The sequence below is a fragment of the Anguilla rostrata genome, chromosome 8 (assembly GCF_018555375.3).
Source record: "Anguilla rostrata isolate EN2019 chromosome 8, ASM1855537v3, whole genome shotgun sequence".
Classification (NCBI taxonomy): Eukaryota; Metazoa; Chordata; class Actinopteri; order Anguilliformes; family Anguillidae; genus Anguilla; species Anguilla rostrata.
This window is the reverse complement of record NC_057940.1, coordinates 31,384,611-31,402,353: the sequence shown is the minus strand read 5'-3', so window position 1 is coordinate 31,402,353 and position 17,743 is coordinate 31,384,611. Positions and strand designations below refer to the sequence as shown.

At 43.9% G+C, this 17,743-nt stretch overlaps 2 protein-coding genes and 1 long non-coding RNA gene across 11 annotated transcripts in view; all 3 read right to left on the bottom strand.

Annotated features, from left to right (window-relative positions):
* LOC135261408 (potassium voltage-gated channel subfamily KQT member 4) overlaps window positions 1–5,276 on the bottom strand; it is a 56,084-nt gene extending 50,808 nt beyond the window's left edge. Inside the window, exon 1 of the mRNA XM_064347690.1 lies at window positions 3,963–5,276. Coding sequence (XP_064203760.1) covers window positions 3,963–4,264 — 302 coding nt within the window. The 5' untranslated portion in view covers window positions 4,265–5,276. The remainder of the gene's footprint in view (window positions 1–3,962) is intronic.
* Window positions 5,277–7,136: 1,860 nt separating this feature from the next.
* Window positions 7,137–11,460, bottom strand: LOC135261409 (uncharacterized). 2 transcript variants are annotated; one of them, XR_010331924.1, is made up of 3 exons: window positions 11,218–11,460; window positions 10,116–10,290; window positions 7,137–7,274 (listed from the first exon to the last, which is right to left on the bottom strand). It is a non-coding gene; the product is annotated as an uncharacterized LOC135261409 (long non-coding RNA). The 2 variants fall into 2 exon arrangements; XR_010331925.1 differs by having other exon boundaries at window positions 10,116–10,225.
* A 2,095-nt stretch (window positions 11,461–13,555) lies between these two features.
* Window positions 13,556–17,743, bottom strand: part of nfyc (nuclear transcription factor Y, gamma) — a 26,766-nt gene continuing 22,578 nt past the window's right edge. For 6 of the 8 annotated variants that reach the window (XM_064347683.1, XM_064347681.1, XM_064347687.1 and 3 more), the window contains 5 exons: window positions 16,590–16,661; window positions 15,671–15,826; window positions 15,174–15,281; window positions 14,925–14,984; window positions 13,556–14,610 (listed from right to left, as the gene is read on the bottom strand). In XM_064347683.1, the coding sequence (XP_064203753.1) occupies window positions 14,488–14,610; window positions 14,925–14,984; window positions 15,174–15,281; window positions 15,671–15,826; window positions 16,590–16,661 (519 nt within the window). In that variant the 3' untranslated portion in view covers window positions 13,556–14,487. The remainder of the gene's footprint in view (window positions 14,611–14,924; window positions 14,985–15,173; window positions 15,282–15,670; window positions 15,827–16,589; window positions 16,662–17,743) is intronic. The other 2 variants (XM_064347689.1, XM_064347688.1) reach the window with 1 other exon arrangement.

Genomic DNA, 17,743 nt, shown 5'->3' with positions numbered 1-17,743 from the left:
TCAGGCTGGCCATTAACATTCTCCTTTTAGCTAAGCTGTATTAGGTAAACTGCACACTTTGCATATTCAGCTGTGCTTCATCTATTTGTCCTATTTGAGTTGCCTGGGCCAATCACAGAGGGTGCCGTGTCATGTGCTGAAGAGAAAGTGACACACCTGTTTCTATAACATTTAAGTGACCCTAATTTGCAGGAAGTTTCCCCAAATCGATACCTCATTATTATCTTTGTTCAGACAGTAATCATTAAGATAACAATGGGGTAACCTATGCCCACCAAGCAATCATTAAACAGAATTGACTTTGGTCCTTAGACCCACAAGTTATTGTACGAAAAAAAACAGACAAACAATTACTCCAACTCTGCAATACTCTGGCATTTTACAGAATGTTTGCCATTGAGAGGCAATACTGGAAGTCCACTGAAAGAGCATTTCAGAACTGAGATGAATACAATACTGAGATGAGCAATACAGATTTGAATGTTATGTATGTCCACATGAGCTTCAGACTCATATCCATGTTTTATCAGAATGTAGGTTAGTATAGAATCATGGAAAAAGCCAAATCTGGATTCAACCACTAAGATTTCATAAACAGCATCTGTTCGCTCTCTGACTTACAAGCATAGAACCAAAAAATACTGATCTCATCTTACTCCTGTTGAAAGACTCCTTCATAGCAAACAGTTCAACATAGAGTATAATTTCCATGCATCACACCATAAACTTGACCATCTTTACCACAAGGAATGCCACTGATAGAAGTGAGCAAACTTGCCCTGTGCTGCATGACTTATGATAGTTATAGGCTGAGGATAGCCAAAAAATGTCTTCAAATGTTAATGAAATCTGGGAAAATATTAAGAATATTTTGCGGCTATAAGCACTGCACAATAAATTTTAATTATTAATAGAATTACACAGAATTTAAATTAAATATCTGCTGGTCAATTAAGAATAATACATGTTCATAGATGTGTTAAAAGCAGGAGATGAGGTAGGCTAGATTAAAAAATAAGGTTACACTATACACTCTTAAGCTGGAAGTTTATAGAACATGAGGAGAATACTGACTGGAACCTTACGTGGAGTTTATGTTAACCTTAGCCTTGACTCAATATTTAATATACCAACATGTAATAATGCAAATATGTTTAAGGTAATATAATGAAATTATTAATACTGTATTATGCTGTATTATATACTGTATTTTAAATTAATGTTATCAAAATGAAATATTTTAAATCTTAGCTGACTTCAACAGACCATCTGTTCACACTAAAGCAGCTACATGCATTTTATAAACTTACGGATTGTCAACAGCGCATTTTGTTCCTGGGTGGTTTATACTTCAATGCTGAAAACTTAAGAGAATTGTAATTTGATAATTTGCGGTGGTAATCTAAGAAACGTTAACGAGTAATTGTAGGGTAAACATCATTTTAAGTAACCATCTCTTGGTGCTTTCACCTCAACAACACTCACAAACTGCCCAAGTTCTTGAATGAACTGGCCTCTGGATTCTTGTCCCTCTTCTTTCACTGTTACTGATCAAATCTTAGTTCCAGGATGACAATAAGACTAAACATCCGCAGAAGAGGAAATACTTATTGCAGGCTACTGTATTTTATTGAACACAATTTTCTTCTGCAATCTTTTAACTCCAATTTTTGCAGTTTCCTCCTTCCTTTCAGTTAATAGTTAGGAAACTGACGATGATGATGAAGATGACAATAATGATGATGATAGCAATTAAGTTAGAAACACAGTCTACTGTATAACATGGCCATTCCCTGACTAAAATAATACAGTACACACAGTGATTCACTTCTTTCCCTAAAAAACTTTCTTCAGAATAACTAATAAATTGTAACTTCTCTTAATTTGCATTCAATGTCTTTTTCCCTGAGCAGAAGTAGCCTAACCTTCACTCAAAGCTGTTCAACAGCAGTTACTGATCCCAGATTTGAATGCACAATTCTAATGTCCTGTACCATAAACACCCCTTAGCATGGAGCCAGCAGGGCACCCTCAGTCGCACAAGCCGCTCACAACGTATTGTGAGAGGACTGAGCCTCACACCAGGGGAACACTTCCTCAGCGGCCTCTAATGCTGGACAATTATATTTCTGCAACAGCCACAGGTAAAGTAGACATTGCAGTCAGCATTCTCCATAATCAAGTGATAAATCCCAGTAACAATGACCTCATATCAAAAATAGCCAAACGAAAACTAAATATAGAGATAAAAACAAATCGTTTGGATGGATTTACACCACATCCATTGTGTTTGTCCTTGCTGAGTTGCATAATTCAGCCTACTGGCCACATTCACTAAAACACTTCCCCACAAGTTAATTTTCAAATGTATATTGATTTTCCAAATGAGTCTAATTGAATACTGTTTATAAACATACCCATTACAAGATAATAGTAAAGGGATGCTTTGCAATAAATTGCCCTAGGTGCTCCTCAAGAGAGTGGACACATTATAAGAATTTAAATAAATAAATATCACTCCACGTTAAACACAGTTTCCCTGTTGAAAACCACTAATCCTATAGCCTATACAATGCAACTACAACTAACTGACGGTTGTCACTGGAATGACAAAAGTTGCAAAATTACACAAACTTTTCACGGTGACACTTAAAAATCCATGACGTCCCAAAAACTTCAAGAGAATAACAAATTCCAAAACAATTACTGTCAAAACTCAGGGTGGACTCGATAGATGAAAAATAACTGCAAAGTAATTGTGTATTGTTTCCATACGTCTATAACTAAACCCGTCACACGCGCGCGCGCGCGCGCACACACACACACAATATTCAGTTACTGCCACATAAATCAGCAACGGTAATACACGTTCACTTCGGGCAAATCTGGCATTGGGACCGACATTTATGAGATCTTATTAACTACTTGTTAAAGCAATGTGTGCTATGTGGCAAAGCGCTGTTACATTCGAATTTAGTTAGAATCTCATCCTTCAAGCTAATGCCTACATTGTCACATCGGTCACACAGCCTACGACATGATTCCATTTCCCGTCCCTACAGAGCTGAATCTACACCATCATGGTAAACTGATGTAACATGCTTACTTTGGTAAAGTTGCATGAACGTGAAACAGATTACATAATATAAATATAAAGCTGCATATATTCTGTACACGGATTGTTACTTTTATATTTTAGGTTTCCACATGTCCACATAGTACCGGCGCCTTTAACGTGTAAGACATCAACAGTTAAGACCAATTGTCGAAAGTTAAATGACTTTCCTTGTGCTCCAAGAGGCGTAGTACACTTTAACTTATCGTGCTGAACAAGTATAGGAGAATAACTGTTTTGGCCGAAGATTTAAAGTCTGTATGGAATCAATTTATTTTCCTGGTGCGCATCAAGGTTCCATAATTGGGGGGGATTGCGGGCGTGCCCACAGATCTTCATGTTAAGATAGTTTTCTGTAAATCAGAGCGTGGGGCGCAAGCATTTTAATAATTGAACTGTTTGACATAAACACCCGTGGCTCTCAAAAAAATTAAAAGGCGTTAAAAGGAAAACAAGCGAGTGGTTTAATTACGCATCCGATCTCGCGTGGTGATGATGTAGCCTACTTTTGACTAAAGCTAATTGCTTGAACAAACTTAAATAGAGGTAGCTTCACTAGGGGCGCGTCGCGAGATTCAAGTTGCAGACTTGCAGGTATCACGGAGACTCCGGCAAATTATTTCACTCCAAGTAGGGATGCATTACATTAATTGATAATATAAGGCAATAAAACAGTCAGCACTGAACACGACGTTCACTTTTCAGTTGTGGCTATTCGTAAAAATATTTAGAAGCATAGATTGTGCATAAACCTTTTAGACATACTTTTGCACTTAGGCTAAAAATAACACATTGTTCAGTATAAAAGCATATGATAAATGGATACTCGTTTTTATAAGTTACTCACATGAATGCATGGTAGATAAAAGCCCATCCTCTCGGCCTCTCCAGAACATTGTACAGGCAGTTCTGCAACTTTCTGTAGCGCTTGCTTGAGGCTGAGGCAGACGCCCGGGGTCCAGGTGGCACGGGTATAGGAGTACCGAGAAGTCCGGTGCGGTGAGAAGGGTGCCCACGCTCCGGGGTAGACGGCTCGCTTCTCTCCGTGTGAACAGCAGTGAGAGCGACAAACTCTACCCGTCTGTCGTCGTGTGGAGCTGGGGGAGTCAACATTCTAATACCGCCGTTATTCGATGGGCTTCCTAACATTATCAGTGTGAATAAGTTATGTAAGTACGTGAAAATTATTCAGTCTTTAATTTTCATGTAATATTTACCATTTATATTGTTCTTCATTCGATTCATGGAAAGCCGTGCTTGTCAATGTATTTGATCCGACGAGAAATGTGGACTATACGATTTCGTCCTGAGTTGCAACCGATAATAATAGTTTACCTTACAAATAATTATAGACAGCATAGTTTTATTATAATAATCTACCTTTACTTGAATTATATATAAGCACCACGCACATACATGTGTGGCATACCAGCACGCGTCTACGGCTACATAAAGTAGTACAGTAAGCTACCAGTGAAATACATAACGTTCTTTCTACGTTGCTGTTACGTTCTATCAGTGATAACAGAATACACGATTGTACGAAGTATTTGTATAGGCTACACTGTAACTGGAAATGCCATTTTAAAAAGTAGCCAACATCTTACTCATTCATAAAAGACGCAGCAACTTTTAATTACAGCTGCTATCAAATAATGTTCAAGCCATATCTCTGGCCGCAACTATACCCAAAAAATATAATGGACATTGTGAACAAGCAGTTCAAAGTTGTTCGGTCAGCATTTATGATAGCACCGGTAACCCTACTTGCACGTTGGCCAGATATCTTATTCCACGTTTTCTCAATTAGTCCACGGCCGCGGACATCATGCTCTCTCGCTCTGTCCCCTGTTCGCCTCCAATGCGCTTTTCTAACCCGGTTCTTCCCGAGAGAAGCGGGTAAGCCCTCGAGTTGTTTAGATATCAGTAAAGACTTTGAAGTTCTGTGATTCCGGAGACCCCCCTATCGCCAATGACGTGTCACATGGTCCAAAGAAGAAACTGCGAGATTGTCAAACTCCGTGGCCAAATAACCTCACGTATGAATAGCAGAACTGTATTCTATTGCTTAACGGTGCCCGATCGTAGAAACAGAGAGGACGCGCGGAGTGACGGAAAGAGGGAAGGGGAGGGGAGTATCTATATTCGTTACAGGGAAGTTTAGGTTACATTTGTTTTTGTAATAAATGATGTGGACAACGGTCGCCATTGAGTAGCCTACGACTCCTCAGTCTCCAGAAAATACGCTATATCTCACTTTTCGCTTTTTTTTTTTACATAAGCCTCCCTCCCACCCCCACCCCCCTTGCCCACATCCAAACCACCCCTTCCATTTGAAAAGGTCACAGAGCACGTCGCGGGCTGAAATGTGACTTCGAAGTTTCAGCTGTGTCATTGTTATAATAAACTTGGGAAACGATATTTCCCAAATCCCATAAACACGTGGAAATGACTGTCACAAGGTAACTTTATTGCCCACGCAAGCTACGTTATTTTGAAAACGTCGTTTAATAATTAGCCTATTATATGGAGCCTAATCTTAAAACAAAGAATGTTTATTAGCAAAACAAAGAGCTGCTGACCAACATCAGAAAGCACAGACAGACCTGCCTTTCCGAACCGCTTTGAACTTATTAAACATTTTCAACGTTCTTCATTTAGCTGCATTAGCATTTCAGTTAGCTGTTCATTCTATTTCTAGTTAGGGCAGTGGAGCCGGTTATACACTTAAGCAAGGTAGTAAACTGTACTATATCTTACAGAGCAGGGAATTCCGCAAATATACAACACAAACACACATATAATATTTATTATATTTTTTTCAAAATTTCATGAACAATATAATGGGCATCAATGAGGGGAAATTTCCAAATGTAAATAAATAATTTAACGGATAACTGTATCAAGGATGTAATGGATAAATCTATAATTGTATTGTAACTGTATAAATGCATAATTGTAAGTTAAATTAAATGGACCGTTTTTGCCATGCGATTCCCATCCCCAGGTGTGAGTTTTATTATTATTATTATTATTATTAGTATTATCCTGGGGGAAATTACATTGAACACTGTTAAGAGAATGAGAAAATAAAGGAAACACACACATCAATTAGAACAGGGTCATTGAGACAAAGCCACACTGTGACAAGCCTATAATTAGCAGCAACCAGATTTACGACATTTTGCCAAAATTTGTGTTCAGCAGCACAGAAAGGTCATCAACCACAGCCAGAGCAGAGTAAGCCCATGGCCCACCAAGGCCAGGTGTTCTGAATGACAAAATTAAATCCGCCTGCGCTGGAGTGCTATGCATGTCACCACAAAGCCCCATTCTACATGTCTGTCAGAAAAATAAGCTTCAGGGTATGAGAAATGTCAGGCGTCACATTCAGTGTTCAGGCAACCTCTGACTGCACCGGAAGGACGTTTTGCTGTTTGGAATGCATATGCGCAAGCGTAATAGCTTAAATAACTAGATTTGAGGTCTACTCATTCAAAGCAACGGTCACATGTATACTAAAGCCATTGCTGGTCATGCTGATTATGTAATTGCCATCGATGTTTAATTTTATAGAAAGTGGCATGATTCTAGTATAAGAGCACCTAGTCAGGTTGTATGGACACAATAGCTTTATGTAAATTGGATACAGCTTTAGACCAATGTTGCAGTTCTTTCATAAATGCAAAATTTCTTTACCAATCGCGGTACCCAATATGCACTGCTTTTTGCATTACACAAAAGCATACTATCCACTTAGCATGCAATCCCGGAGCAGGTGTGCACCCAAAAGCAAACAATAAACATTTAACCATTATGCCTTTAAGACCATAACAACTAAAGAACTTTGATAACATGCATTAAGCAAGTCATATTTGTCCCACAAGTCTCAGTGAAAACAGTCTGAATGTGCAGCTATTGTCAAAGAGAACCTGCCCAATGTAGAACAAGCTATGAAGACAGCCTGCAGCTAATTGCAAACATAAAATGATTGTTATGTATTACAGCCAATGCGGTGTTCCCTCTACATGTCCTCTCTCACATCAGTCCTGGGTTTGCTCCAAGGAGGCTGTCCATTTGTTTGAACAGCATGGGAAGTCTTGAGAAGGTGACGACTGACCACTGGGACGTTCAGGAAAAGGGCTCCCCAGGACCTAGGCTAAGGGATCAACATCAAAGTTTCGGACGAGGAAATCAATCTGTGGAATCACCCCCAACCCCTCACCCTGCCCTCACCCTCGCCTTACATCATTAACACAGAGACGGAGCCAAAGCAGCAGCTTTCAAATTCAGGCAAGAGCTCTGACAAAACGCAACAGCTGTGCAAGGTCACAGAGGCACCACACACACTCTCAAACACGCACGCACACACACACACTGTCAAACACACACGCACGCACACACACACATACACACACTCTCAAACACGCACGCACACACACACACTGTCAAACATGCACACACACAAACACACACACTCTCAAACACGTACGCACACACACTCTCAAACATGTACGCACACACACACACACACTCTCTCAAACACGTACGCGCACACACACACTCTCAAACACGTACGCACACACACTGTCAAACACGCACGCACACACACACTGTCAAACACGCACGCACACAAACACACACATACACACACTCTCAGACACGCATGCACACACACACACTGTCAAACATGTAACCACACAACACACACTCTCAAACACACACGTACACACACTCTCTCAAACACACACACACACACTGTAAAACACGCACGCACACAAACACACACACTGTCAAACACGCACGCACACACACTCTCAAACACACGCGCACACACACACACTGTCAAACATGCACACACGCACACACTGTCAAACACGCACCAAACAGCGCCCCACACACACACAACACACACACACACTGTCCTGCATGAAACTCATGTACTTGATTCAAAAAAACTTCATGTACTGATAATAGAAAACAAGCACAAGTGTCATTTCAGTGTAGGGGGGCTTGTGCAGTAAGAGAATGGTAACAGGCGCACTGCCCCTGTTGTCCTCACATCCTGCTGCCCTCCACGCACAACCCCACACTCACACCCCAGGGAGTCAAGGGCAGCATGGGGACCCTGTGAGAAAGAACCCCCCCCCTCCCCCCCACATCAGCAGCGGCGGTCAGGCCTCAACCTTTAACTTCCGCTGCGATTCAGGGCTTCACTCACATCTCTTAATGGTTTTCCCAGACCACAGCGATGTTCAGTTGCCTTTTTTCAAATCTGCATGGCTCTTTCCTCTAGATCCCACATTATCAAAAAAAAAAAACAAGAACGACAAACTCTTCCCCCTAAACAATACAGACAAGCAGAGAGCTATCAGTTTGTAATCTCTCTGTTTGCGATGGGTCATTACAGAGAGAGGACACCACACCCATACGAATCAAACCCATGTTTGAGGGCGGCAGGAGAAGAGATTGAAATGTCCAGTGCCCTAAAGCAGCAGGTCTGTATGCCAGTACCTACAGAAATGAACACGTTTAGTGTTGAGTGGAATTTAAAACTATAATTAAGAAGACACCATTTTCAAAGATGATGTGTGCGACAGAAAAAAAACCCATTTTCTATCATGATATACTGATTACACTATCCAGCTGAGATGTAACAATGACATTTTTTTGTATTGTTGCCGAATGACTTGAAACACATTTTTTTCCGACCAATACTCACACTGGTGCCAACAACAGAGTTCACCCTTTCATTTCTAAAGTGGCTTTTCCTACAGCGCATTGACAGAGACTGATCTACGAGTCCCGAGGAACCAGGGAGGCTTCTGGAACAAGCAGTGTCCTCTGTGTTCTACTTAAACATAGGACCTTAAAAATAAAATAAATAAATAAAATGAACCTTGGGTTATGAACCTGAGTTTTCCTATTAAATTATGTACAGGAGATTACCAAGACTGTTTTTACACAGACCACGTACACACTGTTTCTTCATAAAAGCTTATGCATTGACCTTTGACGTCTGACCTCATGTGGCTGTTGAGAACGACTCCCCTTGGGTCACTCAATCAACTATAATTGACTGTAGGGTACCTCCCCAAAATACCCTCACAATGGAGTTTATTGGGAATGGAATTAAAGTAAAAAAATGAATTGCTTTTATTTGGTAAGATTCATTTGAGGACCCCAAGTCAATGCAAAACTACCATCTTTGGGTTCTCAGTTTTGTATTTTCCTCATGATTTAGGACTGAGCTCATTGGAATCAGTCCAGTAACAGGAATAGCTTGAGCAGCCTGGGCAAACCAACCTAGTGACATCACAACCTAGCTTGTTTCAAGACAGCAGCGCCCTACTGCTTGTAGTTGGAAAAAAGCAAACTAATTAATTTTTCTAGCAAATACGAGTCTATTTAGATTTGAAGGCAAAGCCCTATCTTATCAAAGTTAAAAAGAAAATGAAGCAGTGTCATATTACAGAGTGCTTCATATCCCCTTTAACCATCCTGAGTGTTTAGTGGAGAGTGTGAAAAAACATGCTTCAGAGAAGTGAAGGAGAAGAAGCAAACAGAAAATGACAATATTGGTGAACTGACATGTTCTTGTGTCTCTTCTTTCTAGTGCAGCCAGCACCCCCAAAACTACCTTGGCCTCAAGTGTCACACTGTGAGCCCAGTCCCCTGGATGTAGCCTGTGGTAAAACGCACACATCCAAAGGGGAGGTGTTTGGCGGGGCAGGGTGGGTCCCTGGCACAGCACAGTGCCCCTCTCACCCCTCCCTTCACCAGAGACAACCACCAGGTGGTTCCCAGATGGACAGAAACCACCTGGTGGGCCCACCAGGGTCTGGCCCTGCACCCGCTCTGGCAGAAGCACAGAGCTTCATTTGAGGTGCACACCCCTCACACTGCATCCAGAACTACAACTGAGGTGCCTATGCTGTTACCCCAGCCCCACCTCACCTGACCCCCAGAACAAACAAAATCTCTGCGAACACATAAATACCACGTATACGTCCGTCCTTCCGGTCTGACCTTTCGGCTCGCCCTCCGTCCTACTGGCCCCGAGCTCATCTGTCAGCGGCATAGCTGTGGAGAGCGGAATGAGAGCGCAGCCTGGAGACAGAAAACCCCCTGTCCTTAGCGGTAGCATCACAGCAGTATCCACGGATGAGACAGATCTATAAGTGCAGGACAGTCGTGAGGGAAAGGCCCTCATGGGCAACATCACCAGGCCCTGTTATTTACAATGCCGTGAAAAAGTATTTTCCCCCTTCCCGATTTCCTCTATTACATTACAGGCATTTAGCACTTATCCAGAGTGACTTACACAACCTTTTACATAGCACTTACATTTATATTCAATTATACAGCTGGATATATACTGAAGCAATGCAGGTTATGAGCCTTGCTCAAGGGTACAACGACAGACACCTACTGGGGAATCAAACCTGTGACCTTTAGGTTACAAGACCAATTCCTTACCCATTATACTACAGTGCCGCCCCATATTTGTCTCACTGAATGGTTTCAGATCTTTAGACAAATTGTAATATTAGACAAAGGGAAAGTGAGTTAGCATGAAACACATATTGTAAATTAATATTTAATTTAGGCTACTTCATGCAAAAAGTTATCAAACACCCATGTGAAACAGTAATTGCCACCTTAGTTACTCCAATGAACCAAATTTAATTGATAATCAGACTCAGCTGACTGAACACAGCCAGGCTTGATAGCAGCCAGCCCAGTTAAACCTAAACCTCACTCATTAAACCTTACAATCAGAGTGAAGTAGTCACCATTCGGTTTCTACAAGGACACTAGCCTATGCCACGATAAAAGGAAATTCCAGAAGTGATGAAAAAAATGCTTAGATCTGATTGTTACAGTAAGCTGCAGAACACTCTACGATGCAAATGATGAAGGAAAATATTTACAATTTATCGTTCAAAAGTTAGGGTTTTCCGATAGTTGTTGTTTTCTTTACTGCGGGTGTTCTAGAACAGCCGCATCACAAGCTCCAACGTCGTGCCAAAGCGGCCAGTACAAATTCATATTTCAAAGGATTCCTTGATCCCACAAGTGGCGGTAGCCAAGAAACATACCGCTGTACAATCCTATTCATGCATGGATTACGCAGAAGTATTCTTCCAATCCCCGCATTTCCCTTATTAGGCCAAGTCCGTATTCATTAATGCAATCATTGTTCAGCGATTAAGTCGATTAAAGACAACGTGTCGATATAAGCATCGTCTGTAAAAGGGCTGGATTTTGTTCTTTTTGGTTGTCAGAACAATATCCGCGTCATATTTTTGCCTCCTACCAAATTCGCGATTTGGAGATAGGCCTAAGCACTTTCTGGCAACCTACCACCCCCTCCCCCTCTCTCGCTCTCTCTCTCTCTCTCTCTCTCTCTCACACACACACACACACACACACACACACACAATTAGCAACGATTAAAATGTTTCATAATCTGTTTCGCGCCTCTCTCGAAATAACGGTTCCAAAACATTCCTTCTTCCTTTTCAGATTTAGTTTGGATAAGGAATGTTATAGGCTGTATCTTGAAATTCCGTGACCTCGCTGGCCAGCTCGTGACACCATTTTCCCTTCAAATTCTGTAACACCGAATTCTTAATCAGGGCAATATACAAGTAAACTCATAATCCTGTTTGTTTCACAATTTAAGCATGCTTAGACAGCTGGTTTATTTTGGACCAGGTGCGTCGCCAGAATTCCACAAAGAAAAAAATCTAACGCGTAGAGGGTGAAACTATGGCAATTAACAAGGTGACAATATGACTTTTGACATCCAGCAAATGTAAAGGTGATATGCCCCCTCGTGGTTTGGCTGGTATATTACAACGTATATTATATTTATTCGCTTCGGACGATGAGCCCTGTGCTGAACGGCTGCGCTAGCAAACAAAAGTATTTTTATTCGATGCGGGCACAAATTGAAACTTGCTTGCAATTTAGTAAATTCTAAGAGATTACATGCGGTTTAAGAATTCGTTTAGTGGCAGATTAGAGCTCCCATATTTTGTCTGCGGGTTGTCACATTATCCAACAACGAGTCACCGAGTGTCTCAGAAACGTTGAATGCTTCAAAGGGAACAGGTTATCCTCGGCGCGAGTTTCTAATGATTTCCGATGACAATCCGTAGATGTTCATAACGTCCGAGGAGGATGATCAGTCCTAGATTTACATAATGAGTTGATTATTTACCACAGTACACACAAACGCAAATAATGAATAGTTTCAGAGAGCACCACGACTCTGCCCGATACACCGCCCCCCTCCGGCTCACCCACGCCTCCAACAATATATTTACGTAGGCTATGCACACCAAATTCCAGACAGCTCTGAAATCTAGTTTCTTCTATTATAAACGGATTATTTACATAGAAGCATATTTTCCCACCAATTTCAATTGACCATTAATCCTGAACCCCAGTCCAAACTCTGAAAGGCGGTTTAGGCATCGTAAATTAGCTTCCACTGTTTAAAATGTCACACAACTTGCAAAGGAGACTTTTATGAGCCCTCAGAATGACTGCAGGCAATATTTATTTTCAGACGAATGAAGCAGACAGCATTTTACGATAATTACCGCTTAATTAATAATGTTTTAATTATAAGCAAGACAGATTGGGACCATCATTCCAAGTACCTCAAGTTCAATATACAGTAGAACACCGAGCATGCTGAGATTGTGTGATTTGGCAAGACTCAAGACAACCAGCACTATCAGCTTTCCCTGTCCTTTTTAATTTATTTTAAAGTGGCAGGTTAGAAACAAAACAATCCATCGTATAGGGTATGTGCAGTCACAAAAATAATTTCCTTTGAAAATCGAGTATCTGATGGCATTTCAAAGGGTCACCATAATATTTCCCAACTACACTCAAACCTAAGGAACTTCTATCTTAGAGACCACTTCGCTCCCTTGGGCTTGTGTGCCAGTTTATGATACACGATGCAGTTCCTCTCACAATACTCACCAGCCATCAAAAGGATACACATTTCCAAATAACATTGTTGTAAAGTCTCTGTATCCCCCCAATGCAAGCCACCCTCACTCCCTCCCCTTCCAAACTTACTTGCTTCCATAAGTCACCAGCCACCCCTACGAGACAGAATTCCTGTGAGGGCATCGGTAAATTAATGGCCAATATCTACAGCCTGACTTTGGGGAACAATTAGCTCGTATACAGATAAGTGTCAGCATATCTCTCTCTCTCATTCCCACTTGCAGCCAATGGGGATATAACATAGATGTGAGCTCTGATGGCTATACATAACCCGTGGGCACTAATTAACCCAAAAGCACACTGCCAATTGCGCAGGAGGGTTCATATTTAATTCAGGCGGAAATGCAGACAAAATTGGCCAGGCATTTTAGGAGGGTGTCCACACAATCGATGACAGAAAAAACACCAATTTCATCTCTTTATTTGAATTTTTCACAAACCATCGTTTGTTTACAAAAAAGAACAACAAAAAGTCATATTTGTACCTATCTATTGCATATCATGCTGGCAGTTTTAACTACATGCAAAACAACAATTATAAGAATTGTAATAATACGACAAAATAAAAGGGACAGACCAATTGAGGGGCAAGGGGAAAATTATATTCCAATACCAAAAAAATGAGAGAAAAATTCTACATTACATTTATGAATTCTTACAAAAGATGTAATGATTAAAAAAGAGGATTTGTTCTGTTCCACAAGAGGCCTAGTGTATTTTTTACAGGCGACTCACACCAGGGCAGACCAGGGGGTGAGGAGCTCTTCCGCAGTGAAGGGGTTAACAAAAAAGAGGGAGGGTGGGACCCTGCAGAACTGAGCTGCCACTCCCTGCTGTAAAAGTGTGGGCGGGGCATGGGCCGGGGGGTTCTGAGGGGGGGAGTTCCTGATTTCTGGTCCAGAGGGATTGATGAAGGACTGCACAAGACAGAAGCACGGTATACCATATGGGGAGATGCGCATATGCACTCAAACACACACGCGCGCACGCACACGTATGCACACACACACACACAAACACACAAACACACACACGCACACGTTAGGGGACGGAGAAAATGACGACGCGGAAAGAAAAGATAACGATAAGCAGCGTGAGGCTGGCCTCACTCCGATGAGCTGGTTTGTGTCGGGCATTCGATGGACCAAAAGGGTGCGCTGTGGGCATGGCTGGGGTGACGGGGCGGATGTCGGGCAGGAGGGCAGCTGCGCTGGCGTGACTCGGGCGAGGGAGGGGATCTCGGGGCTTGGAGGGGGGGCGTGGGACTGGGGCGTCCCTAGGACCCTGGACCAGTGAGTTATTGCGTTGTGGGTGCCAGTCTTGGGGAGTCGGGAGCCTCAGTCCGCGCTGACCTGTGTGGTCACCTGGCCGTCGGCCGTCTGGCTGGTGGACTGGATAAACATGGGCTGGGCCAGCTCCTGACCCGCTGGCATCGTCACCTGCTGGATCTGATACAACTGCTGCAGAGACAGAGGGACACAGAGTCAAACTGCTAAATACGGTCCTACTGCTGAAAGAGAGTGAGACAGGCTGCTAAATATTGTACTACTGCTGAGAGATATTGAGACAGGCTGCTAAATACTGTCCTACTGCTGAGAGACACAAGCTGCTTTATACTGCCCCACTGGAAAAGAGGTTGTTCAACAGCGGAAAGGTAAATGTGAAGAGGGAAGAATGGATAAAAAACTAAGGACAGAAAGAGAGGTATGGTGAAAGCAAAGGAAGAGTGAAACTGAAGCAGAGGCGAAGGGCGTGCGTGCACGTGAAATCTTACCTGCCCGTCAGTGAACTGATTGAACTGCTGTTGTCCTTGTTGTACCTCGGTCTGCGTAATCTAAGCACAAAGGTAGAAGACCTGTCAGAACCGCTGACGTGACGGAAAACCATGCAGCGGTTACACAGCAAAAAGGCTGAGGGCAGGGCATGCAAAACTCAGCACTGAAGAAACACTGACACGCATATCCAAGCACCAGGAGCACAGTTATTTAAAAACAGGGCACCGAGGCGTCACGTTCGGCGTTACCTGCTGCGCGTTGGTGGCGAGGGTCTGGATCTGTCCTTGAACAACCTGTGTGCCAGAGACGGGCTGGGCCAGACGGATGTACTGTAGCTGGCCTGTGTTAAGCTGCACCTGCACGACATGGCCACCGGGGGGAGACAATCAGAACCAGAGTGAGAAGCTGTCATCTTGTTGTGACAGTGTCATTTACAAGAGCTTTAACGGATGAGAACCAAGTGAGAGGTTTTAAGGAGCAGCAGCAACTGCGCTATGCAAAAGCAGAATAGAAGTTACTGAATATACACTGATCAGGGGACACCACTGATCTAAAGGCTACAGACCTCAGACTCATTACATCACTGTCAGCACAAAGAAGGATCTAGATTTTGTTTTCAATCACTCCTGCCAAATCTGAATTTCTACCCATCCATGCTCTCTTCTCCTCTCCACCATTCTCAGACTCCTTTCTTTCCAGGCCCACTCCCAGGAATCAACTGGATCTCTCCCCCCGATCCACTCACAGGAATCTGCTGGATCTCTCCTGTGTTTGTGATGATCTGCTGCATGACCTGCATGGTCTGCCCTGCCGGCTGCGCAGTCTGAGCCTGGCCCTGCGCAGCCGCCTGCACGATCTGCACCTGCTGCCCTTCTCCCACCTGCATGGTCACGGGAGCGCTCTGGAGGGAGAGGGAGAGGGGGAGAGAGAGAAAGACAAAAGCTCAAATAAGCGCGGTCCCTTTGCGCTCCGTGCTTCTGAGCCCAGGGAGCAGGCCACGCCCGGGGGCTCTGAAGCCAGCGAGCGGACGGGACCGGAGAGAGATCGCGGCTCGGCGTTTGCGCGGCAGGCAAGCGCAGCAGGTAAGCCAAGCCTCGCGCGCGGCAGGAGGAAGCGCGCCTCAGAGACCGCCGGTGAAACCCCAGAACCCGCGGCGGGGTCAGGACCGGGGCGGCTAGCTGCCCAAACCCCGCCAGACTACCGGCCCCGGCCTTCGGAGAGAGAGAGGGCATCGGACACCGCAGCCGAATTAATCACGCGCCCGCGGGCCTCCTTATCTGCTGCAGGGGGAACCGTAAAGACCTTGTAGCATCAGGTGTTGTGAAGATGACCCGGGGAGATTGGTGACTCTCGGGCATGCAGGCTAAACGCGCACTTCCCCTAACGAGATAAAGCACTGGACACGGGAGCAGCATCAGATTAAATGTTAAACGCGGTTTGTAAAACGCAACTGCAGAAACGGCCCAAACCGAGCAGGATAGGATCTCCAGCAGATAGAAGGATCTGGCTCCTTACTGTGGGAGGGAAGGGTGTTTTTTTGGGGTAGTTTTGGGGAACGGTGCAAGTGGAGGATTTTATGTTCAGACTGCGCCGGTTCAGACGAGGGGCTCGGCCTACTGAGGAGAGAGAGGCGTGGCCCGAGGGGTAAGAGGGCAGGTGTTTACCGTGATGGGCGTGGCCTGTGACTGAGCCACCTGCACCTGCTGTAGCTGCTGCATAGTGGCTCCCTGCAGTACCTGGGGAATGAAACACGGCAAGAGAAAGAGAAAGAGAGAGACAGAGAGACAGAGAGACAGACAGAGAGAGAGCTTTACTGTACAGCAGGCACATGCAGAGCGTGCGCACACGACAGGATGCAAACAGCACGGCATGCAGCCAGGGTTGCCAGCTTTTTTTTTTTTTGGTTCTCAAGCCAGTTACATCGTACGCTGGGGCGGAGGAGCCAGAAACAGCATGGCGCGAAAAACAAGGAAACAAAAACTGAACTGCTCCAGCTGCGGGAAAATAACCCAATTCTGAAATGGCTGGAGCGAACACATGACACCTGTTTGTCTCTGGATGGGATCTGCGGTGGCTATCTGAAAACCTTCCATTCAGAGGACAGAAGCCAAATGCGAGACAAAATGGCAGCTGGCATTCAATTACATATGGAGAACAGGGAAAAGGGAATCCCATCTGTCTGAAGTAAACCAAATCTGGCAACCCTATATGGAGCTGCCAGCTCATGCAAAGCAGAAGATGCTGAAAGTCCTGGAGGTCTGCACTGACAGCACGTTTAATTAATTGACCTAATTGACTAATTAGACACTCAATTAGATTTCACTGTGCCTTTAACCTAGCCAATATGGTGCTCACACAGAAATGGGGCAGTGGGGATGACTAAGTAAATTACTGGAACCAATCAAAAGCAGGCCCCCTAAGGAAGCGGCGAGCTCTGGAGATCCAGTGATCTGCCGTGGCTTTGCTTCCCATTACAGCCCATACCTTCCGATACAGACACGCACACACACACGTGCGCACACGCGCGCACAGTCACACACACTCTCCCCGAACACACATACACACACACACATACGCACGCGCACTACAAGCGCTGGCTTCCCTCGCAGGGTAAAAGAAAAAGAGAAATGGTGAGAGGTACACAGTGAGACTGCTGCGAGAAACAGGTGAGAAATACATGAGGTGGGCTTGACGTGGGGGAGAAACAGCGTAGCAGCTGGGCTGGGCAGAGCAGCTGGCTCTCATGTCAGATTTTTATATCAGTTCATGGCCATAGCAGGTTTTGACAGAACTGATACAACAAATCAAAAAAAGTGTG